At 39.5% G+C, this 27,500-nt stretch overlaps 1 protein-coding gene across 1 annotated transcript in view; it reads right to left on the bottom strand.

Moving 5' to 3' along the window:
• LOC137641159 (dynactin subunit 3-like) overlaps window positions 1–27,500 on the bottom strand; it is a 78,659-nt gene that overhangs the window by 14,690 nt on the left and 36,469 nt on the right. Inside the window, exon 2 of the mRNA XM_068373600.1 lies at window positions 18,790–18,908. Within this exon, the coding sequence (XP_068229701.1) occupies window positions 18,790–18,908 (119 nt within the window). The remainder of the gene's footprint in view (window positions 1–18,789; window positions 18,909–27,500) is intronic.

The following is a 27,500-nucleotide window of genomic DNA, read 5'->3' as shown; positions in this document are numbered from 1 at the left end:
AAAATTAGGAAGAATTCAAAATTTGTATAGCTGGTTGGATTGTATTATTTTTTATAACATGGAATATGTATTTCAGGTTAAAACTTATCGTTGGCAATAAAAACTGTTACAACTTATGGTCCATCCTTGAACATCCCAGTACATTTCAACTTCACCGCCATGGGTGTGCAAGAGGAACTCGTCACCCTGAAGAGGAAGAGGGCAATCAGCAAAGGGAAGTTCACCAGGAAGGTAACTATGTGCAACGAAGGTTAAAGTAAAGAAATTTGAACCACCAATGTTCGAAGGTAATTTAAGAAACTATCCAACTTTTAAGGAAGATTATGAGAATTTAGTTAAGAGTATATATGGCACTAATCCATATGCTCTCAAAATGTGTCTAGGTGGAGAAGCACTTCAAGCAGTGAAGGGCTCAGAGGGTAATTATGATGAAATGATTCAACGTTTGGATGATAAATTTGGGAATTCCAGAAAGATTGTAGACTTAGTGGTTGGTGAGCTTAGATCTCTAAAGAAAATTTATGATAATGATACCAAAGGTAGATCAAATAAGTTCAAACATTCCATCTATATCCTGATTGCCTTAGATTGGAACTAGTTTGGTGGCCCTAGCTTGTTCTGTTTCCAGTCTATCTATATCTTTCTGAATAATTGGAGGCCAAATTTGGACTCCTAATTCTAGATGGGGTCTTACTAGTGATGTGTACAGCTGTAGTACAGCGTCTTTGTTTATGTATTTGAATTATCTCTTTAAGCTACATATTAGTTTTTGTGCTTTCTTTTAAGCTTTTATGCTCGGTTTGGTGAACCTCAAATCCTTGCTGATAATAATACCAAGATCTTCCTCCTGGTCCACATTTTCTATTTCATTAACCAACCATTAGTAATGAAATAGATAGTGTGGACCAGAAGGAAGATTTCGGTATTATTATCAGGAAGGATTTGAAGTTCACCATACAGAGCATAAATGCTGAAAATAAAGCATAAAAGCTAAGAAAGAGAAAGAGAGAGAGAGAGAGAGAGAGAGAGAGAGAGAGAGAGAGAGAAGAGAGGAGAGAGAGAGAGAGAGAGAGAGAGAGAGAGAGAGAGAGAGAGAGAGAGAGAGAGAGAGAGATTATTGAATATTTCACTGTCCTTGAGTCGAATGGTGTTTAAAAGTAAACTCAAGCATGATAAACAGAACATTCAAGGCATAATAAGGATTAGTTTCAAAATAATACACATTTATATATTTTTAATAAATATTTTTCTGGGTCGACCTGTGTTCTCCGGTGAAAAGGTCCTTCTTGTCACTTTTCTGATATAAATATATTCCAAATATACCAGAGAAAGTTAAAGCATTGGAATGCAGAGGTTACTACCCTTGCGCGAGCACCCTTAGGGCGTCATGTATAAAGAAAGGGCGTGTGGAAACCACTATTCACAGGTCGTCTTCCATTTAGAACATTCCTTCGTCAATGAATACAAGAGGGGTGTGCCGTTACAGCGGTCTACAACGCATCAACCCGGACCACCCCACCAACGCCCGACACCAGCGCCACCTGTCATCCTTCTTTTTGGACTCTTGTAGCGTTGCTACCTTTGCTTTGTGTCTGTTGTTTTGCGCTCTTTTTGGATTCTTTTTGAGATGGCCGAGGCTCTCCTTACCCCTGCACCAATGTTAAGTACCCTAGATTTTGTTCTCATATTCTGTGTTATGGAATTTTACCTTTAACTCGCGTTTTTGCGTGTTTTTGTTAGTGCAGGCTTCGGCCATGGGCAGCCATTAGCGCGTCCACAGCTTGTGTTGTTTTTCCCGTTAGTAATTTCGGGTATATATATTTTATTTTACTTCTCATGTTCAAGGTTCATTTGCCCAGTTAAGTTTTCATCCTGAACCTCTAAGTTAGTTACCATTTGGTTCGTTTTCGTTATAAACATGAGTCGCTTCCGAGTCCCGTTTTTACTTTCAGCTTTAACGAAGAATAGAGTTCTGGCCAGTAGTTGTTTTTCACATTCTGACAGTGTTCTTATTTAACTTTACGTTTATCATTATGCTGGAAAGGAATATTCCCTTTCTATCCTGGCCGTTTTGTCCTCTCTAATTCGCTAATTCCACGTTATTAGGACCTTTGTACTTCAACGGACAGGTCATTTTTGCACAAGTGTACTAGTGTTTTCTCATTTAGAGTTTGATTTTTATTTACTAGGTTGAGTAGAGGTAACCTTAGCGAGAGAGAGGCTGGAGTTTCCCCTCTTTTACCTTTTTAGCTCAGTTAGCCTAATACACGTAGGCTACTTGGAATTAGATTCCACCTGCCCATGAGAGGCTGGTTTCTCCCCCTCTCTCGTTTTGTTTTTATTTATTTACAGTGTCTAAGGTTACCCTACCTTCTTCCTAGTATACTCTAGTTCAGTTAATGTTATTTTAATAGCGATTGCGGTTCAGTCGTGTTAGAGCCAGTCCTATTACCTTATCCCGACTTAGGTTAGGATCCCCTACATGGCCCGCTCTCCGAGTCGCCATCTGGGTTCCCCCTCTTTCCCTCAGTCCCTCCCCACCTTCCCCCGCTATGGCTTGGGGATATAGGGGACAGGACATGGTGCTTTTTTCCTTAGAGTTTCGTTCGGAGCCCCATCGCCGGAGCTTCGCCGATGGATCTACATAGAGGTTTGAGCAGGGAACGCTAGTATTATTTTATGTCCATATAATCACCTGTTATTCACCTCCGGTGATCCCTATGACGACTGGGACCTTCTCCCCTCGTCAGGTTTCCCGGTTTTGATTTTGATACTCGCTCTGGCCCCGGTATCTTTACTCCGTCCATTCGGTCCTACCAGAGATGCACGACACTATTATTATTAAGTATATCCATTACTAATTTTTTGCGACCACTTTACCATTCTCTCCGGTCGTCCACCGGACCTCCGGTGTACAACTGAGTAGAATTGTCTATCCTAATTTTGAATACTGCACTAGATTTTGTTTTCAATGTTTAACTAGTCCAAGCTAGGCTTTACTCCGACACTCCCCGGACCTCCGGGGCGCAACGGAGGAGAATTTTGAACCCTAATTCCATACCTTTAGTACTCTTAGGCTACAGTACATTCTCTCCTTTAATGGTGGCAACTCGCTAGGACTAGTCTCTCTTATGCATGTCAGGTAGTTGCTTGCATACCCCATTAACTTGAGTTTAAATAATTTCTGACAAAGGAGACAGTGTACTTATAATAAACCTTTATATTACAGAAAGCCCGCTGTGCCTTCAAAGGTTGTTCGGCAGCATTCATCGACCCGGTGGGCCATGATGTCTGCCGGTCGCACGCCCATTGTGCGATTTCCTTCGCCCTGGAGGAGGGCCAAACTCCTTATATGGTTTGGTTCCTGGAGTCATGCTCGCTGTGCTTCGAGATGACTTCAATTCTACTGAAGGACGAGGTAAGATTTGAAACAGTCGTTCACATTCAAGTTTCTAATTTCAACTTTACTGAATGATGAATAAGATTTGGAAACAGTTGTTCATATCCAAAGTTTCTAATTTATTGATACAGACATAATCTCCTTTCTCTTAGTTCGTTTGAATTCATATCCTATCCCCTCTTTCAGGCGGACGAAGAAGGCTTGAAGACGGCCAAGGCAAGTCTCCGGCAGTGGGTCTTTGGTTTTGGCCGTAACGCCCCCCAAGGTTGCCCTTATGTCTTGGACGGCGACATGGCATCTCGCCTATTCCCTGGCTCTCTGTCGGCGGCCGTGGAAAAAGGAGTAGCTGCCCCGATCATTGACGCCATTCGTGCTGCAATGGCCCCACCCTCTGAAGAACAGCAATTGTCGGGAGACGTAGCTTCTTTGGACATCCATCTGGAACCGATGGATGAGCAGGTTAGTGGTGCAGAGGATATGGCAGGTTCTTTTATATCTCCTACTCCTTCTTCTTCTTCCTCTTTCTTAGGCTTTGACAAGCCTGCGGCTTCACCTTGGGAAGGATCTCTGTCAGTTCGACCCAAGGTTAAGCCCTTAAAAGTATCGAAGCCTTCATCTAAGGCACCTAAGTATGCCCCGTCAGCATCAACAGCGTTGTCTCCGGTCTCTAGGCCGTCGACTCCGTCTGACTCTTTGCTAGCTGCCAAGGTTCCTCCTCCTTCTAAAGGACAGAGGAGTAAATCCGCTAGGTCAAAGACGACGGAGCTCGACAAACAAACTGACCTTTTTACGGACAAGCTGCTGTCCAGGTTCAGGGATGAAGTAGATGAAAGGTTAGAGCAGAGAATGTATTCTCTTACCCAAACCCTCCTACTGACACTCAGTCAGTATCTGCTTTAGTGGCGGAGCAACTAAAACTATCAAAGACATGATCGCAGGCCTGCTCCACTCCGGATCTCAAACAGCTCCGGCTGCAGTCCTAGATGCTTCAAAGCTTCCGCCGTTCGATAAGAACAACCCTTGGCAGTTTGCTCTTCATGCTCCCTATTTAGATGGTACTCTTACCATTGAAGGACTGGGTACTCGACCTTTATCAGACCTAGAATTTGTGCGTTTGACGGAGAATGCCCTGGTCAGAATGGACAAAGTCCCCAAGGAAACGGTAATTTTTCCATAGGAACAAGCCCAAACTGTCTGGGCTCGTACTTTATCGGACTGGGGCTGTGCTAATACCAAGTTGACTCCTCACAAGGGGTCGTATACTATTTTTATGACTCCCCAGGATATCCCTTCTCCTTTCGCAGATAAGGTTGCGGAGCTAACGCTCCAACCAGTTCAGGAGGACCTTCCCATGCCAACCCTCAAAGAGACGGATGCTACCTCCCTTCTCATGCCAGCCACTAGGGATTTCTGGCGTGATGCTCCGTCAACCTTCATGGTCGGCAAACTTGCTTCAGATTGTGCTTCCTACTTGTTTTCAGAAAAGTTACTGAAATTGCCGGAAAACTTGCTTAAATCTGAATTCGAAGCAAGATCGAGACTGGCTAGATCCATCAACACAATAACATCGCTGGAGTTGGTGGCTTCCATCTACAGAGAGGAACAGATCTTCAAAGTACTGGCAAAAAGTCTGCTACAGACTTTTCAACTGGACCTCCATGATTTCTCTACAGCCAGGAAAAACTGCAGGAAATATGTCCTGGCAGAAGCGTCTATTAGGCACGAACCTAACAGACTGATTAAGGCTTCCTGTTGGGGTAAGAACCTTTTCCCTCAGGAAGAAGTGGACAAGGTGCTTCAAGAGGCCGCCAGAGCTAATCAGAACCTCCGAGTTCGTTGGGGTCTATCTTCCAAGCGTAAATTTGACCTTGCTATGAAACACCAAAACCCTTAAAAGAAACAGAAATTCTATGCCTCTTACAAAGCTGTCCGTGGTCAACAACGTCAGCTCCCTATCCCTCTAGTTCAGACGTCAACTCTCTCAACGTCAAAAGCACCTCCGCTCCAACAATTTATGATCGTCCCCGCACCACAGAGTGGACAATCATCCTCCACTGCAATGTGGATGTCCTCCCCAGCCTTCAATCCGGCTTAAGAGTCTACCGGGGCCTTTCGAGGATACCCTAGACAGTCCAGCGGTAACAGGGCTAAAGGCCACTTCCGCCAGTGTGGCAGGGCTAGAACCAGAGGCGCAAGAGGAGGTAGAGGGTTCAAACCGACCCACAACCAGTGAGACAGACTGGGTAGGAGGGAGATAATACCGGTTTTGAGACCAATGGACCTTCAGCCCTTGGGCACACAGTATTGTTTCCAAAGGTCTGGGCTGGAAGTGGACAAAGGGGTCTCCACCTCCGCCAGTGAACTTCTTTCAGACTCCCACTCCAGTTCTGAAAGAATACACCAAAGATCTCCTACAGAAAAATGCTATAAAGAGAGTAAGAAAAATAAAATTCCAAGGATGTCTGTTTACTGTCCCAAAGAAGAATTCTTCCACATTGAGAGTAATTCTGGACCTGTCCAAACTGAATTCCTACATTCTTTGCGACAGGTTCCGTATGCTGACTGTTTCTCAGGTACGGACCTTACTTCCCCGTGGGGCCGTCACCACCTCTATAGATCTTACCGACGCCTACTATCATGTTCCGGTAGCGAGAAACTTCTCTCCCTACCTAGGCTTCTGGCTAGGCAGGAAATCCTACGCAGTCAAAGTGATGCCCTTCGGCCTCAACATTGCTCCCAGGATATTTACGAAACTGGGAGAGACAATATTACAACAACTCAGGAACCAAGGAATAATGCTGGTAGCCTACTTGGACGATTGGCCCATTTGGGCGAATACAGTTCAAGAGTGTCGCGAAGCGACATCCAAAGTGATTCGGTTTCTGCAAAGCCTAGGTTTTCAGGTGAATCTGAAGAAATCCCGACTACAACCAGCAAGTCAGCTCGAATGGCTGGGTATTCGTTGGGACCTAATAGATCACAAACTATCCCTTCCTTCCAAGAAAGTCAAGGAGATAGCATCAATGACAAAACTGTTTATCAAAAACAAAGAGATAACAAGGCTATCTTTAAAGAGAATCCTCGGCTTACTCCAATTTGCCTCAGTAACAGACGTCCTCCTAAAAGCCAAACTCAAAGACATCAACCGAGTTTGGAGGAAGAGAGCAAAGATACATCTAAGAGACAAAGTCTCAACGATCCCCTCGGTACTAATAAAGAGACTTCTTCCATGGTCGGACCCAAAGAATCTGGCCAAATCAGTTCCTCTGCAGTTTCCCCCTCCCCAAGAGACGATTCATACAGACGTGTCACTCAGTTGTTGGGGGGGTTACTCCCAACACCAGATGTTTCAGGGATCCTGGTCCCTCATTATGAAACAATTTCATATAAATGTGTTGGAAGCAATGGCAGTATTCCTAACCTTGAAACGGTTGTCTCATCACAAGACAAGTCTCGGACAATTCAGTGGTAGTCCACTGCATAAACAGGGGAGGATCCAAATCACCCGAACTGAATCAGGTTCTGGTAATGATTTTCACCTTGGCAGCAAAAAGAAATTGGTTCCTGTCAGCTATGCACCTGGCAGGAGTAAAAAATGTTATAGCGGATGACTTATCCAGGACCAAACCACTAGAATTAGTTCCGGTGGATATCCAGACTGGTTCCGGATCTCCAGGTAGACCTGTTTGCGACAAGCTTCAATCACAAACTCCCTTGGTACATAGCCCCCAACCTGGACCCTCAGGGCTTTGCCATGGATGCATTAACTCTAGATTGGAACCTCTGGCAGAAGATTTATCTATTCCCCCCAGTGAATCTTCTGATGAAGGTATTACACAAACTACGATCCTTCAAAGGAGCAGTAGCGTTAGTAACACCAAACTGGCCCAAAAGCAACTGGTTTCCGCTCTTATTAGAGCTGAAACTCCGTCCCAAACGGCTCCCGCACCCGAAGTTGACACAGGTAGTCCAAACACAGACTGTGTCAGCTTCCTCAAGAATAGTCCAAACCCTAACTTTGTGGACTTCATGAAATTTGCAGCCCATAAAGATGCAAATATCGATCCGGACAATGTCCTATTCATTGAATCTGACAAAAGGGACTCATCTCTTAGGCAATATGATTCGGCTGTTAAGAAATTAGCGGACTTTTTAAAGAATTCAGACATTCTTCAGATGACCCCAAATTTGGCCATTTCATTTTTCAGAACTCTGTTCGAAAAAGGCCTAGCCGCTAGTACTATCACTACGATTAAGTCGGCCCTGAAAAAGATTTTTCAGGTTGGCTTCAAGATTAATTTAGCAGATTCTTATTTTTTATCTATCCCTAAAGCTTGTGCATGGCTTAGACCTTCTATCTGTCCACAAAAGGTCTCGTGGTTTCTAAACAATGTTTTGAAACTGGCATCAAATACCAATAATGAATCCTGCTCGTACATTTCTTTACTTATAAAAACCCTATTTCTTACAGACATGGCCTCAGGTGCCAGAATTTCAGAATTAGCAGCTCTCTCCCGTAATCCTGAGAACCTAGATTTCCTCCCGTCAGGAGAAGTACTGCTCTCCCGGGATCGAAGTTTCCTAGCTAAAAATGAAGACCCTCAAAACAGATGGTCCCCTTAGAAGAATATCCCCCTTCCACAAGATACTTCTCTATGTCCAGTAGTGACTCTTAAGGCCTTTTTAGCTAGATCCACCACACGTTCCTCCGGTCCCTTGTTTATTAGAGAGCAGGGAGGTACTGTCTCCATTCAAGGTATTAGACAGAAAATACTCTACTTCATCAAACAGGCTAACCTGGAATCCTTTCCTCATGCACACGATATTCGGGCAGTAGCCACCTCAATTAATTATTTCCAAAACATGAATTTTGATGTTCTTAAAAAGTATAGAGGTTGGAAATCTCCTATGGTCTTTAAACGCCACTATCTAAAAAACATACAGGCGCTAAAGTTTTCTAATATAGCAGCTGGGAGTCTCATCTCTCCAGATTAAAATTTCCTCTTAAAATTTTCATTTTCATCCCATCACTCTTCTCCTTCTCCCTTCTACCTGCCCCTCTCACCACGATGCCTCTCACCTCGGTGGAACAGATGCAGCTACCCCGCATCATACTCTTCTTTTATAATGTTAATCCTGAATTGTGTTCATTACTTTGTTAACTTTGTTTTTTTTTATACAGTGTATATATTATGTCTTCAAGCATACTTACGCATATTTACAGTTTTATTTTCATTGTCTAGTGTTAAGATGTGTGGAACCCTGTTCCAATTTTGATTTAGTAAACCTTTATACACGTATTTATGATGTTTTTCCCTTTTTCCTTTATCAATTTGCATTGTTTGAGCTTGGAAGGCATTCTCTTGTATCTTTTCACCGGCGAACACAGGTCGACCCAGAAAAGAGATTTTGACGAAGGAAAAATCTATTTCTGGGGAGAGACCTGTGTCGCCCGGTGGAACCCCCCCCCCCCCCCCCCCGCCCTAAGGGTGCTCGCGCGAGGGTAGTAACCTCTGCATTCCAATGCTTTAACTTTCTCTGGTATATTTGGAATATATTTATATCAGAAAAGTGACAAGAAGGACCTTTTCACCGGGCGACACAGGTCTCTCCCCAGAAATAGATTTTTCCTTCGTCAAAATCCCTTAAATATTTTGTGGGTCCTAAATTTTCTGTGGCCCCCGTAGCCCTTTCATTTTAAAAATTTTGCATTGTGGCCCTTGAAAAAATCTAATGGCCCCCAAGGGGGCTATATGGCCCATATTGAGAAATGTGGGGCTAAACTATCTGTTGAGCTAAAAGAATAGGGCCTGAAGAAAGTGCCAAAAGATCTTAGAGCACAATTCGTGAGTGTTTTATTTTACCCGGAGACCAGCTCTGAGAACTTGGGCTACTGAATGGTTCTTGTCAAATGCTAGGGTTGCAGCAAGACCACACATATCATGGGTTCTAAGAAGGATCCCTGGCGATGCTTCCCCTGAGGATTTATATGCTCTTATAATATTTTCTCTCAGCCACCAAAAATTGTATTTCTAGAAACATCTTAGGAGCAGCCTGCACTCACAAATAAAATTGGAATTTTGGGCCTAAGATAGACTGGTCTTTTAAATATTTATCCAGGTCATCAGTTACCTCTTTGAGTGATGGTATTATGAAAGAGTCAAATCTACGGTCATTAACAACTGGATTTTGAGTTTTGGCCACAAAATCGGGAACAAAAGAAAGCGTTAGCTCCTTCCATCCTCAGAAATGTGACATTATATAAGACAAACCAAGCAGTTTGTTTACTCTCTTGGCTGAAATGAAGCCAAGGAGAGATAGTTTCTAGGGTAAGATCCCTGTCTAAGGCTTTAGGCATGGGTTCATAGGGGGCTCTTCTCAAGAAGGGGGCTTGAGTTCTTGTAGAGGACAAATCTGTTCCAAACTCTTAACCCTTTTACCCCCAAGCTATTTGGAAATTTCCAGCCCTTAACCCCCGGGCTTTTTTTTTTTTCAAGCACATTTTGCATTATATTTTTTCTAAATTGCTCTAACAGCCTTAATTTTCGTCATAGAGAGGTCAGGTTGGTCTCATTCTTTTGAAAAATGCCTGAAGTTTCTCATAAAGTTATAAAAACTATGCAAAAAAATGTATATAGTAGTTTTTTGCAAGAAGTACCGGTACATCCATGGGGGTAAAGGGATGAGTTTTGTGAAACGTACCAGTACGTCCACTGAGGGTAAAAGGGTTAATGAGAACTAAAAGTTCCTATAAACAAGAGAGATCAAGCCCTTTCATTTTGAACACTTGGCTCAAGACCGAGCTGTAGCCCTTTACAGCACTGAAAATGGATTTCTCATTCCTCAGGAACACTAAAAAGTCGGCAATCAGGGGAATAGTGGCCTTGAGTGGAACAATATTCCCCTACAACACTAATCACAGAATGTGTTCCACTTGTCTTCGTAGACTGCTGTGGACGGCTTCAGTAGGTACCCGGAAAGTTGTTTCACAGTCGGTCCCAAAAAGTCTCTCTTTCAGAGAAGATGCAGGATAATCTCCAACCATTAAGAGACAGGCCAGTGAATTGCCTCGTTGAACCTTCTTACGTGTATTTGACGTGGTAAGTTTGGCTATTTTGGGAGTTTTCTTGGGATTTCCGTAAAAGATTCCAGCAGGTCTGGATACCACTCTGAATGAATGAATGAATGATTCGAAGTTCTCTGGCATCCTGACATTGAAGGTTATTGACGCAAATACTGTTTAATATAAATAAAGACTAAAAGAATATTCAAGTAAAACCAGAAAAGAAAATGTGTTATAACAGCTAAATGGCATTCAGAAGACCTGATTCTGAAATAAATTTAAAAATGCTGCTAGCATTTTATAACATTTCCAAGGATGAACCAGCCATCATCACTTCTAGCTTCAAACAGATATCTATTTCTTTCTGTGGTATACAGTAAGTGGGGCATTCAGTCAACAAATGCCTCACTGTCAAGGGTAGCAAACAGTCGTCGCAATATGGTTGGTGTTGGCCAGCCAGCAGAAATTCATGTGTCATCCGAGTGTGACCAATGCGGAGACGACAAAGAGTAGTCTCCTACTTTCAGGGCATCATGTTATACCTCCAAGGGGATACAAAATTTGCAATTTCTCTCATCTTATTTCCAGTTTAACAATCCCAATGCTGTTGCCAATTATTATTATAATAAAATTCCTAATTGCTGGTAAAAAAATCATTACAGAGAATGGGGTACCTTCTTGGTAGCAACTCTGCTGCAGCATTCTTTGCCAGTGAATCTGCCTCTTCATTTGCAGGCACAACAAAATTGAACTGTTATATCTTTCAGGCCAATAATTAGAAGCCACTCTAAAACCTTTAAAACTAAAGGGTTACTGGAACTAAAACCTTCTAAAGCTTGTAGAACACTACGCATCACTAAAAATGGTAAAATTGACCTCTCAACGCTATTTTCTCAAGAGCGATAGTATGCTATACAGTTCGGAAGTAAATATGGAGGATATTGGAGGAAGTGCACCTCATCAGTTAAAACTATTACTATATACTCTAATCCAACGCAAGCATCAGATTTGGAGCCATCAGTATATATAAAAGTAGATTCCCTATGTTCTTCAGCATGTTCCATAAAAAGAGACCTAGCTTCAAATTCAGTCATGTCCTTTTTAACACCAATAGAATATTTACAAAAAGATCTCTGGTAATTTCCACGGAGGGGTTGATGATATCTTACTTCTATTTATATCAAGACTTTGATAATTGTTTCACCCAAAAGCCATAAGGTTGAGGAGATTTTAGGTGCAACTCAAAGTACGTTGAGTGCCTTACATGGATTGCAGTCTTAAAGGCTAAAGAATTAGGGAGTCTTTGCAACCTAAACCAATACCGAACAATAGAAGACATTCGGTAAAGGTCTAAAGGTAATTCTCAGCATCAACAAGGAGACTTGGGATAGGTGAAGTTCTAAATGCTCCTGTGGACAATGTAATAACAGTATGATGTATAGAATCTAATATCTTTAATTGGCTTGGGGTGGCTGAGGAGTATATTTCACACCCATAACTAATTTTTGAAAAAAATTAAGGCCTTGTAAAACTTTAAGAGTTTTCAGTCTGCCCCCATGATGTAGGGGACAATACCTTTAAAAGATTCAGAGCCACAAGACATTTAGCTTTTAATTCCTTCAACTGAGGAACCCATGTAAGCCTACAATCAAATATCAATCCTAAAAGTTTAGCTTCCCCTACAAACGAGATCTGTTGACCTTTCATGTATATATAGGGGTCTGGATGTACCCCCCGGGATACGACAGAAATGAATAATAGTTGTTTTGCTTGTCAAAAACTTGGATCCATTTATATAGTTTTCTCTCACCCATTGCCATTCTAGCTCCAGCAAATGATATGGAGAGATCATATACAAATAGTGTTGAAAGAATATCTTGAGGAATGACATTAATGGCTGGTGCAAATAGGGTCACACTTAGCACACTACCCGGGAGAACTCCTCCTTCCTGACATTTCCTCTCAGATAGAGCTTCCCCAACTTTCACTTGAAAAAATCTAAGTGAAATAAATGATTGAATGAACAATGGTAGCTCTCTTCATAATCCCAAATTGTGATTGGTTCTAAGTACAGTCAAACCTCTAGCTATGAAAAGGCTTACGAAATTTTAATTTCACGAAAGGAGATGAGAAGAATTTTACGACTCGGATCACGAAAAATGTTTCGGATAATGAAAGGCAATACAGAGCGGGAGCCCAACCATATCCGAGACAGATTTTAAAATTCGCGCACAGCCAGCCCGTAAACTGGCTACCATCCTCCTGGGTTCCCATTGGTTATCTCCCTACTCGGATGCTAGTTACCACCATGAGATCCTGCTCTCTTATGGGTCGGCATCTACTGTACTGTATCCCATTGTGTATCTACGCATCGGCGTTCCTATGTCTTCTCGTTCCGGCAATGGTATCGTACGCATTGACTTAGTGTTTGTGATTTCGCTGTTGTAACAATCTTACAGTACGTACTGTTATCGTGTGTGATACTTACGATACATCATTAGCCATGGGTCCCAAGAAAGTTGCTGATGTCAAGAGAAAGAAGAGGATGATGTTTTCCATGGAGAGGAAGATGGAAATAATCAAGAAATACGAGGCTGGCATGCGGTTAAGAGCTCAGGAAAATTTTAAGAAGTAGGCAGAAACAAGCTTCTTTGGACGAATATTTTAGTAAGAGGTCTTTGGTAGGAGCAGACCAAGGGCCAGCTAAGAAACAAAAGTGGCAGTGATGAAGAAAATACAGTGATACCTCGGTACTCGACCATAATCCGTTCGAGATCCGTGTTCGACCTCCGATTTGTTCGAGTACCGAATTTTTTTTCCCCATAAGAAATAATGGTATATATTCTATTCCGTTCCCAAGCACTCGAACAGGCCCAAAATATTAATAAAACGTGTACCTAAACAACAATAATTATCTAAATGTGTATGAAATTGGTCAGAAAATCCTATAAAACAATTTTAAACCATTTACTGTACTAAAATAAAACAATTTTAAACCATTTTCTGTACTGTAGTGAACATACCTTTTGTTCATTTATGTACCGATCGAATTCCCCCACGTATTTATCGGCTGCAATTTGATCCGAACTAGCTGCCTCCCCATGCCTAGTAACACGATGAATACCTGTTCTATTACGAAACTTTTCAAACCAACCCCTGCTCGCTTTAAATGTAAATGAATCACTTTCACTGGTACTCGGACTTTTCTTCACTAATTCTTCATAGATATGCAACGCTTTTTCACAAATGAACGCTTCACTAACACTTTCCCCGGCCAACTGTTTTTCTTTAATAAATATTAAAAGCAACTTTTCCATCTCCTCAATCACTTGTGGCCTTTGCTTAGTTACCGCCGTAACTCCCGTTGCAACATTCGCCTTCTTAATCATTTCTTTATGCTTTAAAAACGTAGAAATGGTCGACTTCGCCATTCCGTATTCTACCGCTAAATCGGACACTCGTACACCATTCTCATATTTCGCTATAATTTCCTTCTTCAACTTGATCGTTGTTCGCACTGTTTTCCTCTTCTCCTTCCCCTTAACACTCATTACTTTCTTGGGACTCATTATGAAAGCTAAAAAAGCAATTAAAAGCACTGAAAATCACTAAATCACAACGAATGCTGATCGCGCGTTGTCTGAGTGACGCTCTCGAGAGAACTGATGCTTCCCGAACAAGCGAGAGTGGCCGAGATGGCGCGATCATCACAAAGCCCATGCGGTCGTCACGTGTTCGGCTGGTCGAGTACCGAATTTTTGGTCGAGCACCGCAGCAAAAATTTCTCGAAAATTTTGGTCGAACTCCGAATTGTTCGAGTATAGAGTCGTTCGACTACCGAGGTATCACTGTATGTAGTGTAATTAAATTTAGAAAATAGAAAATGTAAAGTAAAAAGAAAAAAAAAATAGAAAAAGAAAAAAATAAGGAATTTTATTTTAAGTTTACTGTAAAGTTAAGTGTTAATATTTCCTACCATTTGTAGATGCTTTTCCTAAAATTAAGTGTTAATGTTTTCTGTCATTTATAAATCTGTTTTGTAAAGTTAAGTGTTTACGTTTTCTACCACTTGTACATAAACGTTCTCCACCGTTTTCATCCTCCTCTACCGCCCCACACTTCGCTCTCAGACATCACCTCACTCCAAAGGTAAGGTTCCATATTTTTGTTACTGTATTTTTACTGTTTGCTCTAATCAAACACTTATTTTTCAGGTTATCAATGTTAATTTACTATTAAATGATCAAAATGCAGTACTTACATTCATATATTTAGTACTCTTTAGTGGTGCATATCCTTTTTATAATCCTTTAATGTGGTGTTTTTCTAGGGTCTGGAACGAATTAAGCTATTTACATGTAAAAGGCGACTTTCTACACCAAAAAATCACTTTACGAAAGCACTTACGGAACCAATTAATTTTGTGTTGCGAGGCATCACTGTATGCCATATCTCCATGCAGTATCATATGCCTTTTCAAGGTGAAAAAAAAAATAAAAAAGACTCTTACATGGTACTGTTTGGAAGCAAAGGCTTCACAAATAGAGGATTCCAAGTGATCAACGCATCAATCGTTGAGTGCATTTTTCTAAACCACACTGGATAGGTGATAAATTACCATTCTTTTTCAGGTACCATATCAGTCTTGCATTGGCCATCTTCACCATGATCTTATATAAGGAAGATGTCAATGCAATTGGTCGATAGTTTGCAGCTAAAAACTTATCCTTACTGGGTTTTAAAAAGGCTAAAATAGTAGCTAGTTCCCAAACACTTGGATAACTATAATCAAGTCATATTCTGTTAATAATGCTTAAAAGTCAAAAGACTTCGCCACTAAAGGAAGCCAAGACCATTCAAAACCAACTGTCATCCCCGGTCGACTCTGATGGTACGCAATTGACCTGTAAGAGGAGAAGGATTTCTCTGAGGAAGGCCATTTGGCATGCCTTTTATGAGGACTACATCTACAGCGCTTAATAACTGTGATGGCATCTGTTGTAGATGGGGGTGCCACTCAAGGACAGGGGGAAATGATTCCGGCGCCCTTTTCTAACCCTGAACCTGAAAAGACGATTGTTCAAGAGCAACTTGGTTTAGTCAAAGTTGCAGTTGTGGACACAACTGAAGCAGTCCAACCAACTTTAAAATATCATGATGGGAAGTTTTGGGACATGTCCACAGAACTCAGAGGAAAGCAGTGCCGAGGACCCCTTGGGGTATGAGGCAAGCCAGGCTCGTGTGTTCCAGCTGGAAAAGGACAAAATGGTTTCTCCAACAGGCCTGCCTCTATACGGGGGGAAACAGCAGTCTTGACTTAAGGGGTCTGTGTAGGGAAACAGGAAGAATTTTGACGCCTTGATAGGAGATATCTCTAAAGGCAAAAAACCCGCTAAGGGAGTGCAGCGGCCGTAACCAAAGAACCTGTCACAAGCATTGACTGCGGAATCACTGGGAACATTCAGAGTCATTTAATGCCAGAGAACTTCAAATCATTCATTCATTCTCAACACAAGGTGATAAAATATCAACAAAACAATGATCATCAATGAGTAGATTATGGCCGTCTTCCTACATGACTGGAGCCTCAGAGGACTCAAGACACAAAGAAGCAGGACGGGGGATAATTTAAAAAAAAAGAAATTAGTTTGCGTCTCTCGCCATTGCTGGAAGAAGACAGTGTTTCTTAGCTTGTTCCTTGCATTAAGAACAATATCTCTCCCACTTGGAGGACGGTCACTCCATAAAAGGCCTACTTGGAGATTCTACATTACGTCTTCTGCCATGGCATGAGGGGCAGAAGGGATGTGGATTTATGTCCACCAGACTCATGAAGGTACATAATGGGTATGACACTAGGTGTACTAACCATAATCAAGCACACTCATTATCCAACAGATAATAAAAACACACTAGTGACCATGATATAAAATAATACACAAAGCACTATAAGGGTAATCCAGTATGGACGATGAAAGTACAGGTAGACGCCGACTTACGACAGAGATAGGGACCGAGAGGTTCCTCGTAAGTCGATTTTGACAATGTCGAACCTAAAAAAGTGAAGTTTCCGTAGATTTATTAAGCTGCGTTATGATTCGGCAATCATCCAAGTCTTATCTTATCAATACTTTCTTACTGTATATCATTATTTAATTTTCTTGTTCCATAGTATATCTTATGCTCAAATATATCCTTATTGTATTCTATTTTTCAATTTCGGAAACATTTTTGCAGTCAACAATTACCAACTTTTTGTTTACCTTTGGTTGAGATCAGCTGTGCTGTTGATCTGACGGTCCTGCATTGCACATACAATTGCCGTATTGTTTATATAATTACTTAATTTATTTGAAATATATTCATGATGAATATTATATAAAGCACCTGTATGTTACATGATATCATAGTTTTCATATACTTCGTTTATAGCCATTATTATTAACCATACAAATATGTTCTCTCTCTTTTTCTGTGTGTATGTGCGTTTGTACAGCTAGTTCGTTTTTAAAGCTTTATATAGTATTTAAATTTTAGTTTATTAATAAGCCTTCATATTTCATTAGAAATTATTGTGTTTAAAGGTGGTTTATTAGAACAGGTTTATGTGCTATTTTTCAATTTTGGGAGCATTTCAATATTAAACAATTACTTTGGTTTTACTTTCGGTAGCCATCAGCTGATCTCCAGGTCACACTACCGTGCTGCGATTATGCGCACATGGCATTGTTTATGTAATTTTCTTATTCAAAATATCTTCATAATTAATATTACGTAAGCATTAGTTATCATATCTCTCTCTCTCTCTCTCTCTCTCTCTCTCTCTCTCTCTCTCTCTTTTGATTTTTAATTTCCTGCTAAATGTTCACATTTATTTGAACATTATTAGAAATTCTTTGTATCATTACTCAATGTTTCCATTATGGGAATATCAGTAACACATCAAAAGGAAATCACTTGATTTGCCATTCGCTCTCCGCAAGAAATATGACGTCATCAGACTGTTTTTCTTAAATTTATGGTAAGTAGTACTATTCTCATAACTATGAATACAGACCACTAAAACTCTTGATATCGTTACTCGGTGTTTCGATGATGGGAATACTGTAATAAGATTATTCTGTAACACGATGAAAGGAAATACGTCGGTTTGCCAGCTCGCCTTCCGCCAGAAATATGACGTGACAAGACACGTGACGTAAACTCGGCAAAGAATGACTTGCAAAAAATGTAAATCCCTTTTCTTTTTTCTTGCAAGAAATGAAAGAATATACTAACTGACCAAGCAAAAGTATTTAATTTTCAGTGTAAAAGGAAATATATTATTTTTGGGAAAATATTTGTCCTATTAGTGTACATTTAGATAAATATCGATCTATTAACAGGTATTAAATAAAATAGCGTAGAATCAAATTTACGCTACGTAGTACTCACGACAACCGACACAGACCCCTAAAATAGTTTGTATCGTTACTTGATATTTCGATAATGGGAATACTAATATCAATAGTTAGCCTATTGGAAGGAAATCACTGTATTGCCCGGTCTCTTTCCGCCAGTAATATGAAGTCACCAAACATATGATATGAAATTCGATAAAATTAAAACTGTTCTTAAAGTACTTTTTACTGAAAAAGGATACTATATGTTATCAATAAAAGAAGATAATAATTTACCACAATAAAAGAAGATAATAATTTACCAAGATATATCAGTTTATTTAAATACAAGAAAATAGATTATTTCCAAGGAAATATTTGCCCAATTAGTGTACTATTTCCGATAGACGTGTGAGTTCATCACCCTGAAAAAATCGCCGTAAAGTCGAATAGTCATAAGTCGAGCATTACCTGTAGTGTTCGTAGAAGAGGGGAGACCTCCTCTTGATACAGCGTCCACTAAATGAGTGACGTAAGCCATCCAGCAGCGCATAATGCTGGCATGCAGTGGAGTTCTTTTTTGATTGTCTGGTCGTAAGAAACGGAACTAGGAGTAACCCATTTAAATGACTCAGAAGTTTGTATCAGTGGAGGAATAAATAAAAATTTGCGCTTATATCTAGCCGGTAAATGAAAAAGTACCATCACTATTAGAGTTAAGTATTGTATGAGATCTTGTTTCTTGTATGGACACATTGATTTATTCTCAACACAGCAACAATTCTTACTTACATATACAAAATATAAACATTAAAAAGAACTTGTACAGACCTCTATTTGAGAATATAGGATTCTTAAAAGATTTTAAAGTCTTTTATAAATTAAAGGATATAATAGGATCCTCATAAGCACACTTTATAAAGTGCTTTTTCTAAATTAAAGGATACAATTGCGTTGTACTGGTCAAGTAAATCCTTAATATAGGTGTTCTGGGAATTAGCAGATTCTTCATCTTGACTGAATGTATTTGAAATCTGAACCAGTTCATCACTAAGAGTAGCAGCATCTGAAAAGACAGTTTTCTAAGAAATAATATATATTTTTAAAAACATGAATTTTTCCATTCAAACCCATTAAATTGTCCCATGGTTTATTTCAATCCTACAAGAAATACAGCAGTAAACTAGTAGTCCCAGTGTCCCATGCAACTACTCTCATTTTCTGTTTTCTGATCAAAGCCTTTATGACCTCCTAAGACCTCTCATCTTTGACCAGTATGTCTCACTCAATTAGTTTTTACCCCACCATTCCACCAGAATCTATTACTGTACTTCTAAAAATTTCCTCAGATGTTTATACAGATTCATTTCCAAAAGCCTTGTTTATTATTATTATTATTATTATTATTATTACCATTAATTGCTAAGCTACAACCCTAATTGGAAAAGCAGGATGCTATAAGCCCAGGGAAAATAGCCCAGTGAGGAAAGGAAATAAGGAAAAAATTAAATATTTTAAGAACAGCAACAACATTAAAATATATAGTTCCTATATCAACTATAAAAACTTTAACAAAACAAGAGGAAGAGAAGTAGAAAGAATAGTGTGCCCAAGTGTATCCTCAAGCAAGAGAACTCTAACCCAAGACAGTGAAAGACCATGGTACAGAGGCTATGGCACTACCCAAGACTAAGAACAATGGTTTGATTTTGGAGTGTCCTTCTCTTAGAAGTGCTGCTTACCATAGATAAAGAGTCTCTTCTACCCTTAACAAGAGGAAAGTAGCCACTGAATGATTACAGTGTAGTAATTTACCCCTTGAGTAAAGAAGAATTGTTTGGTAATCTCAGTGTTGTTGGGGGTTTGAGGAAAGAGGAGAATCTGTAAAGAATAGACTAGACTATTTGGTGTATGTGTAGGCAAAGGGAAAGTGAACCATAACCATAGAGAAGGATCCAACATAGCACCATCTGGCCAGTCAAAGGACCCCATGACACTCTTAACGGTAGTATCTCAATGGGTGGCTGATGCCCTGGATAACCTACTACCTATAAAATCGACACAACCATAACACTTTAAATCTATTAAAATTTTCTGTCTTCTATCACTTCAATAAATACATACCCTTAAACAAAAGAATGGAACCTTCTAGTATTAAGTGGTAAAAGCACAGAGTTGCTGCGTCAGATCCCCATTTGTATTCGGTTATCTCTGTCAACTGGGCATGATCACGTACTACCCAGATTGTTTACAAACTGTGTATTAACCCTTTTACCCCCAGGCTATTTGGAACTTTCCAACCCTTAACCCCCAGGGGTTATTTTTTTTCAAGCACATTTTGCAGTACCTGTATATATTTTTTTAAATTGCTCTAACAGCCTTAATTTTTGTCATAGAGAGGTCAGGTTAGCCTCATTCTCTTGGAAAATACCTGAAGTTTCTCAAAAAATTATCAAAAATATGCAAAAACGAAATGTAAATAGCAGTTTTTTGCATGAACGTACCGGTACGTCCATGGGTTTAAAGGGATGAGTTTTGTGAAACGTACTAGCACGTCCTTTGGGGGTAAAAGGGTTATGATGTCCTTCCCTGGTTTAGTTAGCAATTATTGCATGAAATGTGCTTGTGAATCATTTTTAGGGAGATCTCTTCCACCTTCCTTTTGTGTATTATGTCAGGGGCAATACTGTGATTTAAATAATTTTTGTGATGAGTTCATCTCACTCTTGATACTACTCATACAAAAGTATATTTCAATGGTTGCCAATCCATTAACAGAGACAACTAGATTGTGAGGCAGAAGATCACTTGGGTTGTCTTGATCCTATTATCTCTCCACACACTAAAATAAGCGCTTCTCATCAGTCTCATATTACTCATGTGGATGGTGTGGCATACCGTGTATATGATTCCTTTACACTCTAGGGAGGTAAACCAAAATTCAACTAAAATTTATTGTTTTCATCTTGTTTCAAATGATAGTGTACCCCATTCACTTGTAAGCTCAGCCAATAGCTCCTCTCACAATAACATTACCAGGGTTAATGTAGGGGCTAGTACATAAACAAAAAGTGTCTTTGCGCTCCTGCAGCTACCTCCTTTGTGAATGGTAAATAGACTGGATAATCAGCTGCTTTTCACATGGCTTCTTCTGTAGGACAGGGAAATGAGGAAGAGGAAAACTAGAGCCAGACGATGAAAGTGAAGAAGTAAAGTATCGCATTTCAATCTTTGCATAACCTTGATATTGAGGTAGACCATATATTGATTAAGGTACATTCAGAAGTCTCCTGTCAACCAAATGGGAAAAAGGGGATATTTTCAAGACAGTTTACACATCTCAATTCTCCAACTTTGTTATGGATAGTTTCAAATTGTTGTTGTCTTGGATTCAGAAAAAGACTGGCGATTCAAGTTCCTGTTTAGTGGTTGGATCCTATCTAACACAGACATACTATTTTGTACAACACTAATCATTTACCTGAGATTGTCTTGGATTGCACTTTATTAACCAGTCTTTATCCATCATTGTCACTCATAAAAGAAAATCTCTAAATTCAGGATATGGAAGTTGGTTGACTGAAGAGATATCATTTATACGTAATCTGATCATCATCATCTCCTCCAACGAATATTGACGCAAAGGGCCTCAGTTAGATTTCACCAGCTTTCTCTATCTCGTTAAATCAATACTCCTCCATTCACCATCTCCTACTTCACGCTTCATAGTCCTCAGCCATGTAGGGCTGGGTCATCCAATTCTTCTAGTGCCTTGTGGAGCCCAGTTCAAAGTTTGGTGAACTAATCTCTCTTGGGGAGTACAAAGAGCATGCCAAAACCATCTCCACGTACACCTCACCATGATCTCATACACATATGGCACAAAAGTAATCTCCCTTACAGCTTAATTTCTAATCATGATCTGCCATTTAACTCGCAATATTCTTCTGAGGGCATGGTTCTTAAATCTAGAAAATATGTTTGATAGTTAAATCTACAAAACAAGGTAGACAGGTAATCAAAGAGGGAGTGTAATAGAATTGCTTTCTTTGGATATTATTATTGGGGCTATTTTTAATCTCATATAGGAGAAATTTGATGGACATCAGGATTAAAATGTAATTTTAGATTATCTGACGGTGTGTTTTATGATTTAAAGAAGAGAAGAGAAATGTACATCTATGTTAGGCTCAGTATCAGAGGATTGATTGATTGATTGATTTAAGGTCTTCTGGCATCCTGACATCTAAGGTTATTGACACCGATATCGTTTAATGTTAATAAAAGGAAAAAAAATTCAATTTAAATCATAAAAGCAAAGATGTCATTTTAATAGTTAAATGTTTTTCAGAAGACCTGCTTCTGGAATAAAGCTAAAAATACCACTGGTATGGTAGGACACTTCTTGCCCAAGAATCTTGGCAAGAGTGAACCAGCTATCCTCACCTTGAGCTTCAAACAGATACTGTATCTATTTCTTTCAATACTATATGTGGGGCATTCGGTCAACAAATGTCTCACTCCAATGATAAAAAGCCACTCTAAAATTTTTGAACCTAAGGGTTATTGGAATTAAAAACTTTTAAAGGTTGTAGGACACTTCTTGCATCACTAAAAGTGGTAAAATTGCCCTTGTCTTTCAACACTGTTTTCTCAGTAACGCTTAGTATGCCATATAGTTTGGCAGTAAATATAGAGGATACTAGAGGAAGTACACCTCTACAATTAAAAGCACTACTATATACTCCTAATCCAACGCCGACATCTGATTTGGAGCCATCAGTATACTGTATATAAAAGTTGAATCTCTATGTTCTTCAACATGTTCCATAAAGAGTGACCTGGCCTCTAAGTCAGTCATGCTCTTTTTTATACCAATAAAATATTTACAAAAAGATACCTCCAGTAATTTACAAGGAAGGGTTGATGATATCCTACATGGGAATACTTTATTTCTACCTAAATATAGACTATCTACTAATGTTTATACCTAGAAACCATAAGGTTGAGGAGATTTTAGGTACAACTCAAAATATCTACGATGCCTTGCAAGATTTGCAGTCTAAAGAATTAGGGAGTCTTTGCAACCTACACCGATACCACACAATAGTAGACTTCCGGTAAAGGTCTAAAGGTAATTCTCCATCAACAAGGAGGCCTAGGATAGGAGAAGTTCTAAAGGCTTCTGTGTACAATCTGATACCAGTATGGTGTATAGAATCTAAAATCTTTTGTCGGCTTGGGTTGGCTGAGAGGTATATTTCACATACATAATTAATTTCTGAAAAATATTAATGACTTATATAACTTTAAAAGTTTTTTGTGGTCTACCCCCCCCCCCTTATGATGTATGGGCTAAAACTTTTTTAAAAGATTCAGAGCCTCAAGACATTTTACTTTTAAGGCTTTCAAGTGAAGAACCCAAGTAAGTCTACAATCAAATATCAACCCTAGAAATCTAGCTTCACTTACACATGAGATCCGTTGACCTTTGATGTATATATCCGGGTCTGGATGTAATCCTCGAATATGACAAAAATGAACAATAGTAGTTTTGCTTGTCGAAAATTTGAACCCATTCATATTAACCCAATGAATAATTTTATCAATTGTGATTTGCAGTTTTCTCTCAACCATTGCCATTCTAGCTCCAGCAAATGATATGGAGATATCATCAACAAATAGTGTTGAGAGAATATCTTGAGGAATGACTGAGGATATCCCATTAATACCTAGTGCAAATAAGGTTACATTTAGCACACTACCCTGGGGAACTCGGTCTTCCTGACATATCATCTCAGATAGGGTTTCCCCCACACTCACTTGAAAACATCTATGCAAAATAAATGATTGAATGAACAATGGTAGCTCACTTCGTAATCCCAAATCATGAATGGTTTTCCGTATATCATATCTCCAGGCCTCCATGCAGTGTCATATGCCTTTTTAAAGTAAAAAAAGAAAGAATGAAAAAAAAAAACTGTTACACGGTGCTGTTTGGAAGCAAAGGCTTCACAAATAGACGACTCAATTTCTATCAACACATCAGTCGTAGAGTGCATTTTCCTAAATCTACACTGGATGGGTGATAAAATAGCCTTCTCTTCAAGGTACCACATCAGTATTGCATTGACCGTCTTCTCCATGATCTTACATAGGCAAGATGTCAATGCAATTGGTCAATAGTTTGCTGAAAATAACACTTATTCTTTCCAGGTTTTAAAAATGCTAAAATAATGACGAGTTCCCAAACACTTGGATAACTATGATCATGCCATGCTGTTAATAATGCTTAAAATAAATAACTTTGTGTTAATATGTACATGTTTAATCATTGCATATGGAATTCCATTGGGTCCAAGGGCTGTATCATTACACATAGCAAGTGCAGAATTAAATTCTCTTTCAGTACAGTAAAAGGAAAATTATATGACTTCCCCCAATGTTGCAGAATTCAAAACTTTCTTTTCTTCAATGCTCCTAAACTGGTAACCTGGAGCTGATTCACACTTGCATGATACATTTGAGAAATTACCAGCCAATGCATTGCTAACCTCAGTTGCTCCAGTTACAAGCTGACCATTCATCCTAAACACTGGTGGTGGGTTAGGGGTAAATTTACTAGATATCTTTTTTACTTTCCTCCACACAGAAGATGATGGAGTTTACTGTTAATGGAGGAAACAAAACAAACCCAACCCTGGCGCCTAGCTTCTTTCATGGCACGACGGAACTGTCCTCTACATTTCTTGCATATAATTAAGTTCTCCTCAGTGTGTCGTCCGCGCAACCGAGTTAAAGACTTTCTTGTTGCTCAGTGCAGACCACCTGGGTACTGGTCGTCGTTTGAATAACCCTGTCGTTTCGGGAATTGAACTGACTCCTCCTGTATGAAAGGTTCCATTCAGCAAGTCTACGGCATTATCAATATTCTCAAACTGTTCTGCATTCCTTTCAATTTCGCTCAGCTCATGAAATCTATTCCAGTCCGCCTTCTCAAGATTCCATTGTGGCGATTTCTGTAAAGGTGGACCATTGTTGGTGTTTATAATGATTGGTGCATGATTACTAGTATGCCAATCATCTAATGTCCTCCAAACAAAATCAAGAAGGCAATTAGAGCTTGTGAGATAGGTCAATGCACGACAAGGTAACTGTCTAAACAAAAAGGTGCGTGGGCTCTCCTGTATTAAGTAGTCCCACATCTTCATTTTCCACAATTGACGATATAATGTTGCTCCTAGTGTTTGCTAAAACATCACCCCATAATGGATGTCTACTTTTAAAATCCCCCCCACCAAGAGAAAAGGTTGAGGGAGTTGATGAATAACCTCTACTAAATTATCATACGAGACATTGTCATTAGGAGGCAAATAAAAGAGAGAAAATCAAATACTTTCTTCCTACATCAATTTGTACAACCACTGCCAGCAGAGGGGTACAGATAGACAAGGATATTTGGGGAACATCACGGCAAACATATGTATAACTTCCGCCATGGCTCCCTGTTTGTTGATCATATGGTGTCCTATAGCTAACATATTCTCGAGGACATGGAGCTTGCTCTCCTGTAGGCATACAATTATAGGGAAGTGCTCATGAATGAGGATCTCAAGTTCTTCTTATTTGGCCCTTAAACCCTGACAATTCCATTGCCAAATGGAGGAGAAAATTATGGATTATTTTTGGAAGACATCTTGGATGAGGTCTTCCAATTGGCAGTCTTTGATTTAACATTATTTCCTATTGGCTTCTTTAGAGAGGGTCTTGATTAATTAGGTTTCACATTTGTCTTTTCAATGTTCATTTTACTTAATTCTTGAGGGGGATGGTGAACCTCAACTTAAATTTTTGATAGATTTAAGTTTATTGGTGGTTCATCCTCTTTTATGGATAAAATATTGTACCTATTTGCAATAAGTAGTTTTGCATTTCTCGATTGAAAGATGGAGAACCATAGCAGGTGCATCCAATAGCTCTCTAGCAGGGGATTTCTCCCCTAAATCTGGCACTGATGCTACCAGAGATGAAAGCCTTGGGCTTTCATCTAAGATGTGGCAGATTTAGAGGAAGGAAGGGGTACCTTTTTGACAAGAGACCCGAATTTAAAGTAAGAGGCATATTAACAGCCTTGGGAGGTAATTTAGCAATAGGATGCTCTACATTACCTGGTCTGAGTGGTGGTGTAATTTTGTCTATATGCCCTGCATCCTTAGATTGTAAGGCCTTGGCATAACTTTTAGATTTCTTAGAAGTCGCCTAACATATCCTACACTGATATGATCTGCACCTGACTTCTGAACAGCAGCTTCTTCTATTTCATACTGAGGACAATTTTTATTAGTAGCTTTATGATTTTGGCTACATTTTGGGAACTTTGGAATAGAAGTGCAGGGTCCATGCTCAGGATCCAAACATTTTTTGCAGATCTTATAATTTTTGCACACTCTTGATGGATGTCCAAATTTATAGCAATTATAACATTGTGAAGGATTCTGTTTGTACGCACGAACTGGGATCCTTTCCTTTTAGGTGTATAAATGAGAGGGTACATCTTGGTCTTGAAATGATAAAATAACCATAATGGTTCTTGGAATCTTATGAACCTTCCATATTTTTCTAGGGCACATACCTAATGTTTCTTCTTCATTAAAATCATAAAGATCTTTGTTAAAAATAACCCCTCTACCATAACTGAAATTCAAATGCAGCTTGATGTCTACAATTAAATTTACTTCTATCTTAATATTATTCACCATAATAGACTGTGTTCTAGATTTGGCATGAATTAAAATAGACTTCTTACCAAATCTTGAAATGTCTCCACGCTCTATAGTGCCTATTTTTTCTTGTATTACTTTACTAAATTTAAAATAATTATATTCTTCTCTCTTTGATGTTGCTATAATCCACATGGGTGGTTTAGGCTTTCTTTCACTTATTAATTTTGTTTTGGGGTCCATAGACTCATTTTGATGCCAGTCACTAGGGTGATATATGTCCAGGTTTCTAGGAGCAGTATTGCATTGTGCTCCTGTAATCTTGCTATTATCAATTTTTATTTTTGATCCGCACAGGATGCTTTAAAAGCCTCCTCGTGATTATCAAAGCAAACCCATCCTTCCCATTTTTCATTGTTGTACTTTTTATGTGCATCCTTACCTCAGGTTACATTGTTTGCTTGGAATTTGTATTTTCACTTGGTTGTATTCGCTTTTACATTTTGAGAGTTTTCCCAGTTTATCTGTTTTCGTATATCTTATGTTTTATATTTGTAAATATTATTGTACTATTAAACTCTCTTTTTGCATTATATGTTTTTAGTTTGTCCCTTGTGTTTAACTCTTTCCAAGCTTGTACCATTTCTCTGTTATGATTTCACAAAGTGACACCGGTCGAGCCCAGAAAAGGGATTTTGACGAAGGAAAAATCTATTTCTGGGCGAGGGACCTGTGTCGCCCAGTGAACCCACCCTTTTCCCTTTTTTCCTCACCCTGGTTGGTCCAAGCTTCGGGTGCTGGGAGGAATGAGGATGGGGGGGTGGGAAGATGTGGGGGTAGAGAGGGGGGTATGTTGATGAAGGAGAGGTCTAATTGGTGAGGGATCTATGGTCGTCGTTCAATCACGCCCCAGTTTTCTATACAGACACTCAATGAGT

The sequence above is a fragment of the Palaemon carinicauda genome, chromosome 5, assembly GCF_036898095.1.
Source record: "Palaemon carinicauda isolate YSFRI2023 chromosome 5, ASM3689809v2, whole genome shotgun sequence".
Taxonomy (NCBI): Eukaryota; Metazoa; Arthropoda; class Malacostraca; order Decapoda; family Palaemonidae; genus Palaemon; species Palaemon carinicauda.
This window is presented reverse-complemented; position numbering and strand designations above follow the sequence as displayed.